Raw genomic sequence first — 21,103 nt, 5'->3', positions numbered from 1 at the left:
GGCAAGACTTGCTCTAATAAAATTTATTTTTGGTGAAATGATGAAAGCTTTGGAAAATGTTGATAAACCCCAAACATTGTGGTAGAATTTTTTTCTTTAGAAAACTTTCATTGATTTGTGCTATATGATACACAATTTTGTAGATAATTCCTCACCCCCAAATTATTCAATAAAGGTGTTAGTCTATGATATAATTAAATTCCAAATGTTTGGAGACATTTTCATATGCTCTTTTCATGTTCTCTGAATGATAAGGTGCCTTAGAAAATGTGAGACAGTCTTTTAAAAGAAATGCTGTAATCATACATTGATTTTAAATGACCCTGTCACATGTGAAAACAAATCAGATTGTTGCTCTTAATGAGCTTTTCAATTTACTATTCAGTAGATCAGATAAGTGGATTTAAGAGGTAATGATCCTCTTTAGTACTCAAGCTTGACTGTCAGATGCTAGTAGTGGAGAGAAATCCCCAGGGACAAAAGCGTTGACACAGTTCTATATGGGATAATGGGAATCAAAGCTAATGGATGATAAAAGGAATGGTGCAAGTTACAAGGATAATTGTGGATTAAAGCACTGCCATGTGTCAATGTTGACTGTTTTCTCTAGTATCCTATTGGGTCAAATCTGATGCCTTGAGAAAGTGTTTTGACAGCAGAGTAAAACAGACCTGCCTGCCTAGCTTTCTCTTCTCTTGAATTGAACACCAGGAACACAAGAAAACTTTTCCTTCTAAGATTCATCAATAAAAAAGGATATATTTATTAATGTTAAAAATCATCTTTTAGTTCTTTTATTCATTGTGGCATAGTTGAAAATTAATTCTGAGCATTTATAAAGTCTTGAAAATGTAAAATTTGATTTTGAAGAAATTTAGTGTAGTCATCCTATTGTCCAAAACAAGAAAATTAACCTTTTTTTTGGGGGGGGGGGTCAGGTAGTGAAAGAAAAATGTAAACACAATAAAAGTCAGTTAGGCTAGTCGGGATAATATCATAGTCATGTCCTTTCCAAAAACCAATATGCAAAAACATGGAATTTATTATTAAGTTTATCTATAAAGAAGATCCCTTACATCATCAGGAGAATTTGTGCTTTGAGTTGTAGTAGAGCCAGTTTAAAATAACCCATACATGCTTTTATCTTTGTTACATGAAAGAAGCCTTTAAAATTCCAGTTAGTTAAGTGCACAGTCTGTGACCATGAAACAGAGCGAAGTGGGGAGAACAGGGAAAACAGTAGAATGTCAAGTCCCCACTGTTATGATTTTATAAATTAGACTTATTGAAAGATTTCATATGATAAAAGTACTACTAAATAAAGTTGAAAGACATTGCTACAATCAACTGTTAGATGTTCATAGGTTAAAAATAGTAATATAAGCTATTCTCCCTAACTTCCCTTTTCTGTTGTAATTTATGATCCTGTGTCTTTTGTCCATGGACACCCTTATATACTTAATAGAGAAGATCTTTATTTTTCATTGTTTTAGGTAATATTTGCATTATTATATAGTCCTAGTGGATCCAGATCATGATTCGCACCTTCACATATTAAATATTCAGGTATTATTCTCTTGACAAGTATTGTATTAGGTACTAAGACACAAAGAATAAGGCAAGATACCAGCCCTCGAAGATTTCCTAATGTAGTGAGGGAAATGGACACCCAAACAATTACAACATGAAAAGCACAATGATGGAGGAATGGACCAGAAACTTCGAGAACATAAAGGAGAGTTCAACTCACTCTGCCTTAGAAGTCAAGGGGGAGGCTTCAGAGAAGATGACTTTGGGATAGAAATCAGGGGAAGAGGAAGAAGCAAGCAAGCTGATTCGGGCAAAATGAACAGCACGTGAATACACAGAGAAGCCTCCATTATCCATCAGCATTTCAGTGTGACTTGAGGTTGAGGGACATGGTGGAAGATGTGGTCATTTGGAGCCATGTTGGGAAGGGCTTCGTGTGCCATTAATCACAATATCAGATTATCAAAGGGGCCCAGTTGATTCCCATCCAGGAAAGAGGTTTTGGAGCGTGGTGAGATAAGGGAAATTCCCCTATCTACATTCCATTTTTCCTTTGAGCCCTCTATTTGTGTAATGATTTCTGATCATTGAGGATTAGTGGTAACTTCATTAGGTTCTCTTTCTCTAGTTCCCTCTTCCCCTCAAACATCCTAAAAGCCAAAGTGACAGCTTGAGTATTACGAGATGATGCCTTACCCTCATTGGCAAAGTCATAGGTACAGTAATCAAAATGCTTTTCTGTAGGGCCCAGCAGTTAGCAGAAGGGGTGTCCTAGTTTGCGAATGCTGCAGAATGCAAAACACCAGAGATGGATTGGCTTTTATAAAACGGGGGTTTATTTCACTACACAGTTACAGTCTTAAGGCCACAAAGCATCCCAGGTAACACCTCAGCAATCGGGTACCTTCACCGGAGGATGGCCAATGGCATCCGGAAAACCTCTGTTAGCTGGGAAGGCAGCTGGCATCTGCTCCAAAGCTCCGGCCTCAAAACGGCTTTCTCCCAGGATGTTCCTCTCTAGCAAGCTTGCTCCTCTTCAAAACATCACTCCCAGCTGCACTCCGTTCCCTCCCCCTGAGTCAGCTCATTTATATAGCTCCACCGATCAAGGCCCACCCTGAATAGGCGGGGCCATGCCTCCATGGGAACATCTCATCAGAATCATTACCCACAGCTGGGTGGGGCACATTCCAAGCAAATCCAGCCATCACCAAAACTTCTGCCCCACAGGACTACAAAGATAATGGCATTTGGGGAACACAATTCAACAGGAATTTGAATCTATTTTCCTTTCTTTCCCTTTCTCTCCCCTAGCCTCTCTTCCACACTTTTGCCCCTTTTCTCCTTTGGCCCTCTTCCCTTTCCTCCTCCTTCTCTCACCCTTTCTCTTCTGATCAACTCTACCAGCCTGAGGAGCCTTCTGGACATAGGACTTAGATTGAAGCCCTGGCATACAAGCTTCCAGTTTGAACGGTGTTTAAAGCCCAATAATGAGCTTTCTGCAATGAACAGCTTTTCTCCCTTATATAGCCCTATAACTCTGAGTGATTTGTTGTACTCTGTGATTTTTATCTTACCTTCAGACCCATGGCAGTACATTAGGCTGGTGTTTACGTATGAAAACAGAAGGCAAAGGAATTGGAAGCTAAGTTGCCATATAGGAAAGGGACAGATCAGGAAAAAGTGAGAGAACCCAATCCCAGGGGATCCAATCACAGAGGATAAACCACCCTACAGCTGGTGTCTGGCAGGAATAAACTGGAATCACACCAGAGCATCAGGGAGTATGGAGGTGTCAACCCACCTCTTAGCTTTGCCAGGCTACTGGGGAACATTCCATTGGCTGTCGATGACATTCTCCCACTTGGAGTGGAATATGTGTCTATAAGCTCACTGTGGCTTGGGCTGGAACTGAAAGGTGGCACCCCAAACTCTGCAACCAACACTCCCTAATTGGAAATTCAGTGGATTCCCAGGCCCTGATGTTTTCAGTGAAGAATCCCTGAACTTGGGATTTCAGTTTCTGCATGAAAGTAAGACCTACCTCTATATTTGGGGGAGCTTAATTAGGGGATATTTGAGAAGCATGTCTATAAATTATTTAACTTTTTTTTTTAATCCATATTTTTACAACTTCCTAACATCATCCTGAATTAGTTGGTGTTTTGCTGAAATCTGGAATAGATGGAGATTATTTAAATGTTAGGACATTCTGTTGAAGCACTGCATTTTATAGCCCATTGCATGCCTACCTCCATCTTTGAGAAAGGGATGGTTTACTAGTTGAAGGAAAAAAAATATTTTTGTAAATATATATTGATGTGGTGTTTTGGGAGTAAAATGGGTGTGTGTATGTGTATGAATTTCAAAACAAGGGAGGTACTTCCTGCAAGAAAATGTTAGTAAATTATAAAATTATAAAATTTGTTTTATAATCCTTCATTTGTTCTCTCCAGCCACTCCTTTCTTTAGCATAGCTGCAACCATACATTTAACCTTACATTTGTTTAATTTGAATTTTGAAAATCTATATTAATGATAAAGCTTTTGACAATGAAATGTGTTCATGCAGGTATATGCACGTATGTCAGAAGTCTTAGGAATAACAGATGACAACCATGTTCTAGAAACATTCATGACGAAAATGTGAGTTCCTTCTTTGATTCTTTGTTTTTTTTATTTTGCTGTTGTTTTAAATCAAATAGATCTCTTTAATGTTTGTAAATCTTACAGATAGTGTTTTAAATAAAACATTTGTAAATTATGCTTTAATTCTTGGAATGTTAGCATTGTAAGCTAATTTCACATATTTAAAACTCAAATACCATCTGAAAGATATTGTAATTTGTCAAGGTGTGGATATACAACTAGCAATGTGCAATATAGAAACATGGTTTAAAAATATTTACTGATGACTGTTAAGGTAAATTGGGCAGCATTTTTTTTCTAATTAAAAAAAAAAAACCCAATTTCAAAGGCCAACTGAAAAGATTATTGCAAATTAGAATTACTGAGAGGTCTGATTGCTCACAGGAGGACATTCATTGATTCCAACAGATACCTCTGTCTTTTGGAGAGGTATTCATGGAAGGTTATCCTTCAATTAGCCATATAATTAGCAGAATTAACTAGTTTCTAGTCATCAGCATGACTTTGCATACTTAGCCTAAACTTGTATGCCTCCACTTGGCATTCCACTGTAATGGATTCCCTTTAACAAACAGACAGCATTGTTTTGCTGCAGAGAACAAATCTAGATAAATAATCATGATCCTAAGAAATGAGCCTTGGAGCCACAAGTTTATGGTTCATTTCTTGGCAATAACTGTAAGCCTTTATTTGACTCTCTTTGGAACGCCTATTTTCCCTCCCTAATATACCTGATTTGAATACAGACTTAATGTTTCTTCTGTGATACACTTAAGCAGCTTTTTATTTTACGAAACTAAATTTATAGAATTATACACCATTTGGAGAGTGATGTTCATTATAGATTGATGGTAAATAATTTTGAATGCGCTATAAAAAGAATAGAATAGAAAATGTTCCTTTGGTATTTGAAATTGCTTTTCACTTTGTGAGATATTTGTGATTTAGGTCATCAAACTTACATAAATATGTTTTTGTATTTCCATGGTTCTCCCTACTCAAGCAAATATGTTACTCATAATTAAAACCTTTTTTTTTTTTTTCTGTACTTAGTGTTACAAACCTTAAATACTGGGGAAGATGTGAACCTGTAATTTCAAGGACTCTTCAGTTCCTAAATGACCTTTCTGTTGGATATCCTTTTCACTATATATATGATATTGTCTATAAACAGTCCAACAAGCTCATTCTATTGGCCAGGTATTTTCCTTGTTTATAATTTTTGCAAGTTTTTAAAAATTTAATAAAAAGCCATTTTGTTTAGCTTTATCTGTAACTGTAGGTTTATATTAGCTGTATGCTGTGAAGCACTTACTCAGAGTCACAATTGAATTTATATGGATATGTAGATTCCTAATTAGTTAGTTATATTTATACCTACCCAGGTTAATAAATAGTTACATAAGAAAGTATGCAACCCAAATGTGTTTCAGCCCATGATTTTCCATAATTGTCAGGAAGTTCTTGTTCTAAAAGAAAATGTGTAACTAATTTTAAGAAGGTCAAAATGTTATAAAAAATATTACCCTTTAAAAACTGAATTCCTGAGTAAATATATTTAAAATATCCTTCATTTGAAAAGAATGTTATTTTCATTAGTAGAGAGGAGCAAAAGAGTAATAGGAAGAACATTTCAAGCTTTTGGACAGCTCCTTTGATTATTGGACCCACCAATGTACTCTAAAATAAGATTTCCCTTTATACATTAAATGTTTAAAACAAGAATCGTCTAATCTTATTAGATTGTAGTTGATACTGTTGTCATGTTTCTACCAATGAGAGAAAAGCATGTGGATTGTCTTTTATATGTCAGCTATCAAATATATAGGAGTTGTGAAAAATTAAGTGTTGGTTTCGTTAACCATTATGATTAGCTGATATTTTAATATAAGAACAACTTTCTGAAAATGGGTGGGGTTAGACAGAAGAAAGTTCACTCCAGGAATATGTTTGTATTAGTTAAGTTTAAAATTGTGTTCCCTAGCAAACCATAAAAGATTTCAAAAGTATTAAACACCCACTTTTGTGCTGGAATTTAATATGCAACTTTTTATTGGAAAATAATCGTCCTTGTCTGGCAAAATCCACCATGCAATATTTCTGTTAGTAGGTATAATGCAATAAAGACAGGGAGGGCTATTTATCACTACAAATTTTGAGGATTTCAGGATTCTTTTTATTATTTTAATATATTTCTTTGATATTAAATCAGAAAAATGATAAATTACACCTGTCCAGGCTGTTTTTCCTTTTTACTGGAAAGTGATGTACAACCCAATTCCAGTGGTCATTTGGCTTTTAAAGATATGTATTTTTTCTTATTAAAAAAAACTCAACCTGTATTTTTTTTTTTTTTAAATAATAATGCTGAAATACTCTTTATTTCTAACATATGAAGTGGTTTATAAGTACTTCGTAGTATTGCAAACTCCGGCCTTTTCACAATGAATTACTTTGAAAGCACGTTATCTAGAAAGAAGCCTATGTTATTTTTATAGCACATATCTATTGTTTAGATTTATCCTATTTTCTATTTTGAAATTAAAATTTAATATACAATTAATTGGATAAGTATTCTTTCTAGTATAATTTATATAATGCCTAATTTATTTGTATCTGCTCTTTAAGATACTTTTCCTATCATATTCTGTTAAGTATTGTTTAATCTTAAAATTATAACCTTTTATTTTTCAAGCTGTTTATTGCTCATGAGCACTAATTCTGAAGTTAATTAAAAAATTGTATATTCAGAAAACTTGTTAAATAAAAGTTTAAAAGCTGTAATATTTTAAACTAGGGATACAAGTTATTTCAACATAAATACATTTATTTATTTTTTTTAACAATTATTTCAGGTTTGCATATTTAGAAATATATATTAGCTCAATTTGATTTCAGTGCTCAGTTATTTGAATTATAAATCATTATGTCCCTTCTAGCTGATCAGTCATGAAATATCTTTGAATTCATTTACGTAGTGAAATATGTGAGTGGTGTATCTCAGTGCAGTTGCTGCTTACCTAATGCATGTTTTGTTGTTTGCAATATGTTTCTTTATCATAATGTGTTTCTTAATCTTGATTTTAAAGCAATACATTATTTCTGTGTTAAAAATAAGATGGCACTCTTCAGCAATAGAACGATAATGCAAGATAAAAATCATCAGCTATTGGCATATTAATGGAAATCTGTTAGTATATTAATATTCAAATAGTTTTATTTAAAATATGAAACCCAAAGGCTTATTTTCTTACTATAAAATAAAGTTTTTGTATATTTATTATTGTATAAAGTAGGTCTTCAGATATCTAGGGTTTTGTGTTTTTTTTTCTATTTTATCTGCTTCAGAGTGAAGCTAACTCAGTGTTTATGGTGCTCAAAATCATTCTGTGAACCTTGATATTCTGACCACTTGTTTGGAAATTGAAATCACAAAAGAGCCTCTTTTTTAGGAAGTGTAAAAAGTCTTCTGTTCAGTTTTCTTAAAGAGTGGTCTCAAATTTTAGGAGCATGAGAATCACCTAGAAGTCTTATTAAAATGCAAATTGCTGGGCCCCACCCCCAGAGTTTCTGTTTTGAGAAGTCTCTGGCTGAGGCCTGATAATTTCCATTTCTAAGAAGGTTCAAGTGATGCTGATGCTGGGACCATACTTTGAGAACTGCAGCCTGAACTAATTAGAAAATGGAGCTGGATTGTGTCTTGAACAGAAAGGCAGTATTTCTCCCACATACACTTCTCCACAGGACTCTGTCCTCACTAGGGAAAAGCAGACATGACATTTTTAGAGATAGCCTAGTTCCCTAAAAAATAATTTACAGGGAGGCTGCCATTACATAGGTCCCTAGATTGTAACTGTGGATAGCATGTTACATTTTAACCCAGGTTGCTGTTTGCCAAATTTGAAACTTTCCCAATTGGTAAGACGATTGTAATTTTAAAATGCAGTAACCCCTTTGAGAGGAAGTTTATGTTTTCCTATCAGATTCATTACATGGGCATATATAAAGCATTTAGCAAATACATTTGAATAACTTTAATTTGCTCTTTAAATTTTCAAGACTAAATTTTAGGAATTCCTGGGTCTAAATAGCTTCTGTGACATGTACAGAGCTGGAAGGGCTCCGTCCAGGGCCAGTCCTCTAGAGTCAGGTGCATACTTGGGGATCCTTCCTCCTCTTCAAAATGTTTTCTGGTCAGAAATTCTGATTTGTATCTAAATGGGAAAGGGATGAGGTTGTTCACGTGGTTAGAACAAAGAAGCTGCTGGGGAAACTGGAGAAAGAATAAAGATCATGCAAAGTAATCAAATAAACTTATTTTAAATGCTGAGGAAGAGGGAGAAAAGTTTTACATTTCCTCCAAAATTCTTTGTTCATTAATCATTACTTCAATTTCTTTCCTTTGAAAAACAATTGATCAATTTTTGTACTGTAATTCATCGTCTACTCAGATTTACTACAGACACGTATGTCTCTCACTTTGGGTTTCAGATAATAAAAAAGGAAATTTCATTCTCTATCAGGCCCTCTGTTGGCAGTTGCCCTGTATTACATCATCCTGAAAGGTTTGAGAAAACCTGAAATATCTTTGGCTTTTTAAAAGCAGACCCCATAAAATTCATAAACTCCATCCAAACTTTTTACCCTTTTGATATTGTTAACTTCAACAATTCTTAGAATTAATGACTCCATGTTGTAGGACCACCTACATAATTCATGGGGCCCAGCGTAAAAGGAAAATGTGGTATTCCTTGTTCAAACAGTATTAAAAATTTAAAGTCTTACCAGCAGAGCATTGGCTCTTCTAAGCACGGGACCCTACGTGTGTTGCCCAGGTCCACTCACATAAAGCTGGCCCTGGTTTTCTGTCACATAAGTGTCGGAAATAAAGCGGTACCTGTAAGGGAATAAACGTTCACTCGGTTCTGGAGGAGAAAAGAATTTATTTACGATCTTGCAAGATAGGGCGTCCAGCCAAACACGTAGAAGGCTGGCGCGCCAGAGGAAGAGAATGGCGATTTTTAAATCTCCTACTCCTAATTCGCAAGTCCCTCCCGTTTTCTCATTGACTGGGTACTACAGAGGTTACAGCCTATCCGAGAACACTAACTAATTCATCTTTTGAGATTTTAATTTGTACAGCCAATCCCAGAGAGCCAACTAGCTCATTATTGAGATTTTGAACTGATCAGCCTATCCCCCCCAATTTTTTTTTTTTTTTTTTTTTTTTTTTTTTTTTTTTTTTTTTTTTGCTGTGAGTTCCCGCCTCTGATTTTACCTCATATTTCTTTACATTCCAGTAACTGTGGTTACTTTTCCATATAAGAAGCAGGCAGATTCTCTCTTCTCTTTGTCTGGGGCTTGTTTAAACTGGTTTTGCCTCCATTTCCCTTATTCCATGCTGTTTCTGTGAAAACTAAACTTATTCCTTTCTTACATAAGGACATGGTAATGCCTTCCCTTTGCCTTCAGGCCAGCTCGCTAAGGCTTTTTATACTATTCCCCTTAGTTCCTCTACACTGGAATTTGGTGAATATAATTCCTATCCACATGCATCATAAATCTCTTTATCTATTAGTATATTTCAGTTGTTTTAGTTTACAATCCAAAGAGTATTTTCTGTCAAAGTCACTTAGTCACCATAATTTGTACTTTTCAACCCCTAACCTTTTCCAGCTTCATTTATCTTTGTTTCTAAGTGCATAAAGGAGAGCTATACCCTTAACTTTGAGTAAAAATAAAATAGTGATTTTTAAATTAAATTCCATACTTATCTTAATAATTTATGTTATTTTATTAGCCTCTTTTCAATACAGCAAATATTTCTTAAGCATTTGCTAAGTATTGGGCAAAGGACAAATGAGACACAGACCCCACCCTCAAGTGTTTTAAATTCTACCAGAATTGAGGCTGACTCTGAACTTCCTTTCCTGTATTTCTTCTAACAGCTCAAAGTCTGTTATTTTATTAGCATAGTTTCTTTTTCTGTTTTTAATCTTAATTCAAATAAATTACATATAATTTTCTGAAAATCTGCACATTAAAAATAATCTAGGTATGTGACATTTTTGATGTGGCTGCTTCCAGAGATCCTTTTTTATTCAAGGGCATTTAAAGACATAGCTTAAATACAAAGCTTTAGAGAAACAGTTTTTTAAATTACCAAGAAATATGGAAATCAGACATCCTTACCCAATCACTGATCTTCCCACCATTGAGCTGTGAATCCTGAATGAGGTGGGGATCAAGAAAAAGTAGAGGATGAGGAACTAAGGTCTAGAATGAAATATGGGTAAAGAATGGAAGTAAAATTGGGCATGTCTGTTACAGGAAATATGTAGTATCAAACAGTAGTGTTTCTGCTTTTGTGTAATAGTACCAAAATATATGGCTTTATTTCAGTGAATACCGGCATCTCCAGATGGTTTGTGAGAATGTTAAATAAAGCTAGGATCAGCATAATTCCCTCAGGCATACTTCTATAAACATTTCTCACCCAAAGAAATGTTGATTCATTTCTTTGTTTTCTGTCTCTATCATTCAATGTAAAAGTCATCCTGTAATTTATCTGCTCTATTTGTTTCTGTATTGGAATCAGATATGAGAGTCATCTCTACTCTTCTTCTGTAACCCCCTTATTCGGACCTCCACCAGGTTCTTTAGATTCTTGCTTCCTCTTCCCAGAAGCTCGGAATCACTTCCACTTCCTTCTCAAGTCAAAGTAAAATTCTTGATTTGAACTTGAGGCCTTTAACAGTACTTGATTTACTGAGTTCCCATAACTAATTTCCTGACCCACCACTCAATTTTACTTTATACATGAGCCAAGGAAATTTATTTTACCTTCGCCTTGACACCTTTCATAATCTTTCACTGAATCACCACATATGCCATTCTTCTTTTGGCAGACTCATTCAGTTGGGTCTCTTTCATACTTTCAGTTCTTGCTAAAGATTCACTTCCTTAGTAAAGTCATCCTGAAATAATTGTAATCATTAGTTACTATCTTAGCCAAAAGAACATGGACAAGTCATTTCATTTCTCTGAGCCTCAGTTTCTTCAACTGTAGAAAGGGAATATTATCTATCTCTTAGGGTTTTGTAAAGATTAAATAAAATAATAAATATATAATTATATTTATGTTATCTAATAATAATAATAAAGCACCTAGTACTACTGAACTACTGACCCTGACACATTGTAGGCACTCACTAAATATTCTTTTCACTTTCTTTGCTATCATCTTTTATTTTGCTTAGTATTCCTGAATACCTAGTTCTTATCTGTATATCCTAGGTATAAGTAATTAGTAGTACCCCTTAAGATTTTTCATCCTGAGTATACCTGTTTGGATTTTTTTTAGTTTGGTAGGGTTTATGAGCATAATCCTACTTTTGGAATAACTAAATGTATGTATCAGTAGCTTTACTTTGTACCCATCGTCTATCTACAGTAATTGCCCACATGAAATATTCTTACCTGTGAACTTTCTTTTATTATCAGGATCTAATTCTATCTGCAAAAACTCTTTGTAAACATGTACGGCTTTTAAATATTTGCCTAGATCAGCACCATCACCCACCCACTTACACTTAGCAAATATCGTATATCAAATACTACGCTGATTCTAAAACAGAGTTTTTTTCAGATTTTAACACCTCTGTAAATAGAAAATGTCTTACAATTGATGGAACTTTAAAGCACTTTTTCTTTCTTGGTGGTATGATCAGTGGTGTTTTAGATTTGACAAAATGAAAAAATCTTAGTCAAGCCTGACACCATGAATGGAATTCCTACTTGATGCACTCTGCCCATCAGCTACTAAAGTGTGTGGTATTTCTGTAACTTAAAAAACCAGCTTATTCTCAATTTATCCTCCTCTTGACAGGATACAGATTTTCAGAATTTTCATCCATGTACAAAATATACCATTCTGTCTTCCTTTTTTTGCCATTCCCTATCTGTCATACTAACTGTCAGTAAGACCGTCTTCCCCTTCTTCAGTATTTTTATAATCACGTGGATGCAGACAGAAATTTTGTTTAGTGAGTTACCATTGGCCGGACTATGGAGTTTGCTTCATCCTGGATGTGATAGCTCGTTAATGAATTGGTCCCTCCTGAAAGAAGAGGTTTCAGGAACCCTGTGCCTTCTGAGACCAGGTTCCAGTTTCGGTATTTCAAGAAGATAGTGATCTCTGTAGGAACATTATCCTCTTTAAAAATAAGATGGATATGACATAACCTAGTAAAAAGAACTTGCACGTACTTTAGAGTCAGACAGACCTGGATCTTAACCTTGGCTGTACCACATCCACACTCCATGTTTGACTTTTACTCAGCTGTCTTACTCACTGCTCTGGACTCCCACCACTGTTACTGTTGCTGCTATCACCATTACCACAATTACCACTCTGAACTATTCTGAAAGGGCCTCTGAAATCTAACTTGATATCAACATAATTTATCTAGTGCTCCCACCAAATCAAAATGGCACAACTTGTAAGAACCCTAGTCCCTTAGAGAAGAATAAGATGAAAGTATAAAGATCATGAAGATGATATGCCCATTTGCCTTTTTTTGTTTGTTTTTTTACATTACAGACCCTCTTAAGGACCATAACTAGCTTTCAATTGAATTTCTATAAGGGAATATAATATTCAGATGAATATTTTTTCTTTATTTTTTTCTTTATTGAAAAAAATAAAACTTCATTCTTAACTATTTTTTTTCTTTAGAATGTAATTAAGAGGTAGTGAGGCTCTCTCTCTAGCTAAGCCAACTCAGCAGGTGAACTCACTGCCCTCCTCCCTACGTGGGACCTGACTCCCAGGAGTGTAAATCTCCCTGTCAACACAGGATATAACTCCCGGGGATGAATCTGGACCCAGCATCGTGGGATTGAGAACATCTTGACTGAAAGGGGGATGCGAAATGAAACGAGATAGTTTCAGTGGCTGAGAGATTTCAAATGGAGTCGAGAGGTCACTCTGGTGGGCATTCTTATACACTGTATAGACAACCCTTTTTAGGATTTGATATATTGGAGTAGCTAGAAGTAAATACCTGGAACTACCAAACTCCAGCCCAGTACTCTGGACTCTTGAAGATGATTGTATAACAATGTAGATTACAAGGGGTGACAGTGTGATTGTGAAAACCTTGAGGATCACACTCCCTTTATCCAGTGTATGGATGGATGAGTAGATAAGTGGGGACAAAAACTAAATGAAAAATAAGGTGGGATGGGGGGATGCTTTGGGTGTTCTTTTTTACTTTTATTTTTTATTCTTTCTGGTGTAAGGGAAATGTTCAAAAATAGATTGGGGTGATGAATGCACAACTATAAGATGGTATTGTGAACAATTGATTGTATACCATGGATGATTGTATGGTATGTGAATATATCTCAATAAAACTGAATTTAATTTAAAAAAAAAAAAAAAAAAAAAGGTAGTGAGGCTCACCTTTTTATAGAGTGCCCAGATGCAGTTCTGCAGAAAATGTGTCTTTGGCAGATGAGATTCTTCCTGTGAATGTTCTGTTATTGCTGCTGTAAATATTCTCTTGTCAAAACATGACTTGTTGCTTATTAACAGACCTGATAGGAAAATTCTTATTAATGGCAACATTCTTATTGCCCATAGACCCTGTCACTGTTAACTCTGCAATTTTAAGAGAATTGTATTTGGTAATTACTTAAAATATTTCTTACTTTATTGATTTCCACCCCCACTTAACTGAATGACATTTGAATAGCAGTTCTGCTCAGTGATTGACACTGGGGGAAATCATCAAATCTGCATCTTTTGTAGGCAGAGAAGGACCTGCTACCTGTCAGCCCTGCTTTTCTTGTTCTTGAGTCTGCCAGAAAGACAGTCCATTGAGCACCCACTGAGAACATTACACTGAGGAAAATGCGTAGGTGGTGTCCCTGCCCTTAGAAAGTTTACGGTCTTATATGGAGGTCAGCCAATTACACATGCTTAATGTGCAACTAGAATGGCTACTTGGGAGTCAGAAGGACTTCTTGCATCTAAGTTATACTAATTGGTTGTGTTTTGACACATTATTTAATGTTTTGAGTTTTTTTCCCCATCTGAAAATTAGAAGTCGTACTACCTATCTCATGGAATTAAGAAAATTAACATTTGCAGGTTGTAAACTTTCCTTAAATGATGATTCTCTGCATCTTCATGCCTTCCTCCCTGATTTATAATTAGCAAAGGCATTTTCATCATCTGATCCTCACAACAATCCTGTGGGGTAGTTTAGGCATAGATTACATCTTCATTTGTTGAACAGGGAAACTAAGGCTCAGATGGGCTGAATTTATTACTCAGACTTGTCCAGCTGATTCAATGGTACAATCAGGCCTAGAGCCCAGGTTTCCTGATTCCTGTTCCAATGTGTTTTCCACTTTTTCATAACCACACTGAGTGACTAAAATTAAAATTAGATGTATCGGTGTATTAGTTAGGGTTCTCCTTGGAAACAGAATCAATGAGAGATGTCTCTTATTATCAAATTGTAAAAGTGACTCACGCAACTGCGGGAGTGCACGAGTCCAAATTCTGCAGAGCCGTCAACAAGCTGTCAACTCCAAGGAAGACGTCCGACGAACTCCTCGGGAAACGAACCGACAACTTTGACGAACTCCTCAGGAAACGAACTGGCAACTTTGACGAGCTCCCCAGGAAAAGCTTCACTGAGCAGCTGAAGAAGAAGTGAAGGTCTCTCTAACCATCCGGCTTATAAGCCTCCAACTGATCACCCGGACCAAATCCAGCCAATTGCATTCTCTCACTGTGGAAGCATGCCCCTTGATGAGTCATCAGTCAGCTGCAGTCAATTGACTGATGATCTGACAAACCAGCCCGTTGGTTTATTAACCAGCCTCAAATAGCCTCACAGCAATCGTCAGGCCAGTGCCCGCTTGACCAGACAGCTAGGCCACCTAGCCAAGTTGACACATGAACCCAACCATCACAATTGGTATCACTGTACAGAGACATATACAAAGTTCTATATTGAGAAATGATGTGAAGGAAAGGAAGGGAGCCAGTGTTTTCATTTGCACATGAATGGAGCCATTTAAAATTATTATAGCCTGCAAAAAGGCATGAATAAGTATCTAGGGAATGGCCAAAAGATGTCTTGGCTACAGTAGAAAATACACATGACCAAGATAAAGAGAAGAGGGTATTGGCATACTGCTAGACATTCTTAGATGACATCATTTGATGTCAGCATTTGATGACAGCATTTTTCAGAAATGATTTAGGCCTTGCGATCATGTTTATGATTTGTCAAGTTTATTCTCGTTCTGAATTGAACTGCTCAGGTGAGAATGTGATGCAATGGAAAGCACAGTCTGGAGTCAAACTATCAGTCCATAGTTGTGTAATCTCGGGGTGAGCTTCTGTTTCCTTATCTATGGAACAGGAATAATAAACCATATTTAACAGTGCAATTATGAAGAGTCAGTGAGTTAACATATGTAAAATGTCTTACACATGGTAGGTACTTGAGAAATATTAGTTCTTTTAAGCCCGTCCTTCAATATTTGGTGACATGCGATCTGCTACAAATTCCTAATTATGGTCAGATCTTTTTCATCAAAAGCAGAACTTCCTTAGTTTTCTCCTAACTGGGCTCATTGTTTCTTAGAATTGAATAATTTTCTCTTTCTTGATAGCCAATTATGGGCCTTTTATAATTATTTTATTATGAAATAATGTTAAGTAAAAAGAAATTCTCAAGTTACACCCAAAATGTAAAAAAGGGTCAGTTTTAATTTTCCACTATCCAGACTTTAATACTAAAGGAGTTCTTATCTTAATTATAAAATTCATTTTTCCTTTCCATAACTAGAATATGTATAAGATATGAAAAGTAATTGCACTGGTTAATAATGGATTTTTGTTCTTAACAAAATGAAAGACATTTCTATAGGTATACTCTCTAAAAATAATATTTGTTCTTCATAAGTAGAAACTTAGGCCAGTACATTTGTGTTATTTTGTGATTTATTACAATATTAAAAAGATAATTATATTTCTCCAGATTCCTTAACTTATAGTACCTATATCCTTTTAAAAAAACTTGTGAAGATAGATGCTGTGAAATTCATGCTAAAAAACCACACGGTAAGTCTTATTTCCCTAATTGATGACTAGAATTTTCCTGATAGTATAGGTGTAAAGCATTAGTAACTTTGGGTGCTCTTTTGCTTTCATTAGAGTGAACACTTCCCCTTTCTTGGCATCAGTGACAGTTACAGTCTCAGTGACTTCAGGTGCCGAACCACCTTCTACACAGCCCTCACTCGCCTTCTGATGGTAGATCTAGGTAAGGTTAAGAATTTGAGCTTAAGTGATAAGGCATCAACGGTATACTTGTATGAATAAAGAAGTGTAATACCAGTGAGCACAATATCTGTTTTATTAGAATTTGCCATGTTTGACAGCTTTCTACAACTTTCTAAGATTTGAGTGTTCACTTGTTAGCATTAGAGCCCAAAGAAAAGTCTTTATACTTAATATAGTATTTTTCACTTCAAATTGCAATTGCACTGATTCTTTACCTCAAAATTTCTTTTCCGGATGTCCTTTGACCCATTAATTTTATTGCTATGAATCTAGGAATAAACTTAAATACAGAAAAGCTTTACACGCAAAGATTTTCTTTGTAGTGGCATTTAAACTAGAGAAAAAGTGGGAACAATGTAAATATCCAACAACAGGGAATTGTAAAATTCCACTTACTTGATGAAATAGTATGTAGTCATTAAAAATAATAATTTGAAGATAATATAATACATGAAATTTTGTATTATAATATTAAGTGAAAGAGCAAGGTGTTAAACTGTGCAAATGGCATAATCATACCTATTGGGGAAAAAACAATGCATCCAAAAGGCTGCAATGAAATTCTTCAAAAATGCTAAATGCTTGTCTTTGGGCAACGGACTATAGGCAATTTTTCCCCAATTCTGATTATTTTACATTTTTCTTTAATATATTCCTTTTGTAATGGGAACAGTTAACTTATTTTAAAATTTTTTACATTGAGAAGCCAAAGTTAGAAGTATCCATGGGATGGGCTCTGAAGCTTCTCTGTGGTGATCATGTCACTCTGTATTCCCATTTCCCCCATATTTGAATACTGCAGATTAAATTAATCTGTTATAGTCATGTGAAGAGGATTAAGTCAATGACAATATCATCCTTAGAGAGTATAATACTGATAATACTTTTATCTTCCTTTATCTTGCAATGTATTGATTGATCCATCACCTTAAATATGAATTTTTTAATAACATGATCATACAAAAGGAAAGAAGATAACTTCATTTTGCACATAAAAGGCACTAAACTTTGGAATGGAAAAGTGACTAAACCCCTTTGTGCTCCACACCTGTATTATTTTCATGCATTTCGACAGAATGAATTACCAGAAAGACAAACAGCCAAAAGTTAAGAGAAATGCAACTAGAATGATTAAGAAGCTTAGCACGGGATTGATTTCTAAGGAAAGATTAAAAGAACCATGTATGTATAACTTGGCTATTTGACAACTAGGGCTGGAGGCAAAGAGAACTGTCTATAAATATTTGAAGAGTGTAAACCAGGCATGCAAAACCTAATCATCTGCTACCTTAGGCAAGTGGGAGATCTGAGTGACAGCTTTGCATACTGCACACTAGCCCATATTACCTCTTGGCTGCTGCCTTCAAAAGAAGAGCAGCAGCCCTAGACTCTTTGTTATTGTTTTTGACAGTCATTTAGAGTACACTGTACACTGTCCTCTGAGGGCAGGACAAAGAGGAATCAGCATACTGGCCCCTTGTCCTCAAGAAGCTTGCCTTCTTTCCCCTGTTGTCCAAGCATTAAAGAAGAGCTTGAAACCCCTGTCTACCTGAACGTATTCTTTAATGACCATGTCAGACAGAGTGAAAGAAGTGGGGGACCAAAGTTAAAGAGAAATATCTGGAAGAGGTTTTCTAAAGCTAGATCCATGCCATTCACATCCTCAGAACTTCAAGGTGTCCTTTGTCATATGGTCATCACAGACAAAGGAACCTACCATATATCTGCTGTAGCTTAAAGAACGGAATAACACTATCAGAGCCTGAGCTGTGTTCAGCTGTATTCACAGCACCACTGCACTTATCATTGCATTAATAATTGATATTCATGATGATACCCAGAAAGACCCTGCATTGCTCCCTGCCTTTTTGAAGACAAATTTACTTTTATTTAGTATTGCTTATTGTAAAGAGGAAGGTATGAGAAACTGAAGTAAACATATATAATTTGAATAACTAATAGAATTTTATTAGGTTTCCCAGGACTAGATCTCTTTGATATATTTAACTTGTAATAATAAAAAGGATAAATCGGTATATTTTAGTTCAAAGTTAAAGAGAAAATAAGGGTAAATTTCTGTTACATTGCAAGCCCTTTATTAGACACCTTGGGAGAAACAGAAGATATGCTATATGAAAATGCCTGGTGCACAGTAGGTACTCAGTATAAGTAAATCAAATCTGGATGCGGCTTCCCTCATGGAACTTTTACGTTGTTTAAAAAGAAACCCCTTCTTTATTTATCAGTGGTTTTCATTTTTTAAATAATTATATGTATATTATAAGCATCAAGTGATGATTTGTGATATATATTACCAGAGCTTCTTTCCCTTGTTAAGAATCAAAGTTGCTTTTCTTCCCAAAATATGTTGAGTTCCTTCAGGGCATGGACTTTGCCTTTTACATGTTTTTGTTTCTAGCACCAAGCTCAGTGTCTCTACATTGTAGATGCTCAGTAAATACTTGTTGAATGAATGACGGTCAAGCACACTGTTACTAAGATGCTATCATTGTGGCACATGGAATCAGCTCTGCCTGCCAGGTCCTCTCTGGATGTAGCTTTGATCATTGGCCTCTCCAAGGCAAAACAAATCAAATGGCTGATTGCTTTCACAAGTGATTAGCTATACTTGGCCACTTTTATGACCAATTAGTTGCTTGTAGCTTTCTGTTCAAAGTAGATTACTTTAGAGAGGATCATTTTTTGAGTGTTGTTGAACACAGTTTCTATTATTTGAAGCCTTGTCTCACAAACAAACTGGTTTGACAGGAATGTTATTTCCTATTGTGTGTTTACTGTCATGGAAACAAGGGAGAAAGAGATAGTGCTGTTGTCAAGAGATGCATAGATCCATGTATTAAATAAATTAAAGTATTAGGTAATGAGAATCCTTCTCAAATTAAAACAAAAAAAAATGTGGAGGGTGTCTTTTTTATATCACTGGTTTTTTTTAAGAATCAAAAATAAATTTCATCTGGCCAAACTGCTTGCAAAGCATTGGATGTGATTCTTGGATTGAAATATAAAACATATTCTAATTGAATCCTACAAAATACGTTGTTTGTTTTGTGTATAAGCCATGCACACTGGAATGATTAGAAAAGGGGAAAGAAATTGGGTGTCATATTAATTGGTATTTACTTTGAAGTGCATTTTGGTTTCTCTTCAATAATTTGTACTTTGTATGAATTTAATTAGATGCTATGTGCCCCAGGTTGTATTTGAGATGAAAATGGGAGGTTTTGTGTGTGTGTGTGTGTCAATAAACAGTTGTTCTGTTTTATCCAATTGTTCCTCAGCTAAACTAAATGAAATGTTCACTTGTATAAAGAACAGAATTGAACACAGTTCATCATCAGAATATTTTCCCTTTCCAAGCAATGTATTTTTTGTATTATAAGAAATTGTAAAAATGAATGCCAAAAAAAATCCCTTCACAAGGTAGCACACGTGCAGGAAAAGATCGGTGGCCAACCATAAGTGCATATGTATTGGCCCTTCCTAGAACTCTTAAAGTTCCCTAGATTATTTTTAAATTAGCTTTGTCAAAATAATAAGCTAACAGAAAGATAGTATTACCCAAGCCAGTAAATGGAGAATCTCTAGAGAGGTGTTCAGCATAAAATACTTGAATAAATTAAAAATCCTTCTTTTTGTTTAATATGAATGGAGGTGAATTCAATTGACAGATATCAGAAAGGGGAAGTACAGAAAAGAACTATAACAAAGCTTATCATTTTGTTGAGAGCCAAGTATTATTATTTGCAATAATAAGTTGTTAACAAACTCAGATTGAGAATTGCACCTGATATTGAACTACTCAAATGAGAAGCATGTCAATAGGATTTGAATAAATAGTGTTTTCCTCAGATGTTCAGACTCTAAAAAGCAGTCTTATTTTTTAATAATCACAAGGATACTAACATGAAAATGGTGTTTATGGCCGTTAAGAGATAGTTCTTTCTTTAGGGGTAAGGCTAGTACAATGTCCAACTACCTCTGTGGCTTATAACAGGTAATTGGCACCTGATGATATCTCTAGCTTAACTTTGAGAAATTTTAAATAGTAAGCAAATGACTTGGGTAAAAAGAGAAGAGTGTTTTAGAAATAGCTATTAAAGATGAAAGTAAAAATACACCAAGGAAGGAAACTTTCCTTTCTTGTTAATAATGACTAATATTTGTTTACAAATTTATAGTTTGCAAACCTCTTTCATATACATTATCCTATTCGATCTCCACAATAGTCCCATGAAATAGGTATTATTCCATTATTTATCTGTTAGAAAACTGAAGTTCAGAGAGATTAAATGATGTGCCCAGTCATATAACTGGTAGTTCTCTGACCATACATTCTCATTCACTTTTGTTAAGTTGCTGCTTCACCTTCCATCTTCTCAATCAGTTGGAAAATGTAACTTTCTCTGCTTCATTTTTATTTGAACTATTTGGATCAGATGATTGATTTGGGGTTTGAGGGCAGTTAGAGGAAGAGAGAAGGGATCCTTTTCCAAGCTACTATGAAATAAACAGCCAGATTCATGTTTGTTATTT

General features: G+C 35.2%; 1 protein-coding gene across 2 annotated transcripts in view; it reads left to right on the top strand.

Annotated features, from left to right (window-relative positions):
* The window catches only part of RANBP17 (RAN binding protein 17), a 458,652-nt gene that overhangs the window by 315,938 nt on the left and 121,611 nt on the right, over window positions 1-21,103 (top strand). For both annotated transcript variants that reach the window (XM_037799252.1, XM_037799251.1), the window contains 4 exons: window positions 4,103-4,176; window positions 5,233-5,313; window positions 16,264-16,327; window positions 16,421-16,529. In XM_037799252.1, coding sequence (XP_037655180.1) covers window positions 4,103-4,176; window positions 5,233-5,313; window positions 16,264-16,327; window positions 16,421-16,529 — 328 coding nt within the window. The remainder of the gene's footprint in view (window positions 1-4,102; window positions 4,177-5,232; window positions 5,314-16,263; window positions 16,328-16,420; window positions 16,530-21,103) is intronic.

This window comes from Choloepus didactylus, chromosome 11, assembly GCF_015220235.1.
Source record: "Choloepus didactylus isolate mChoDid1 chromosome 11, mChoDid1.pri, whole genome shotgun sequence".
NCBI lineage: Eukaryota > Metazoa > Chordata > Mammalia > Pilosa > Megalonychidae > Choloepus > Choloepus didactylus.
This window is presented reverse-complemented; position numbering and strand designations above follow the sequence as displayed.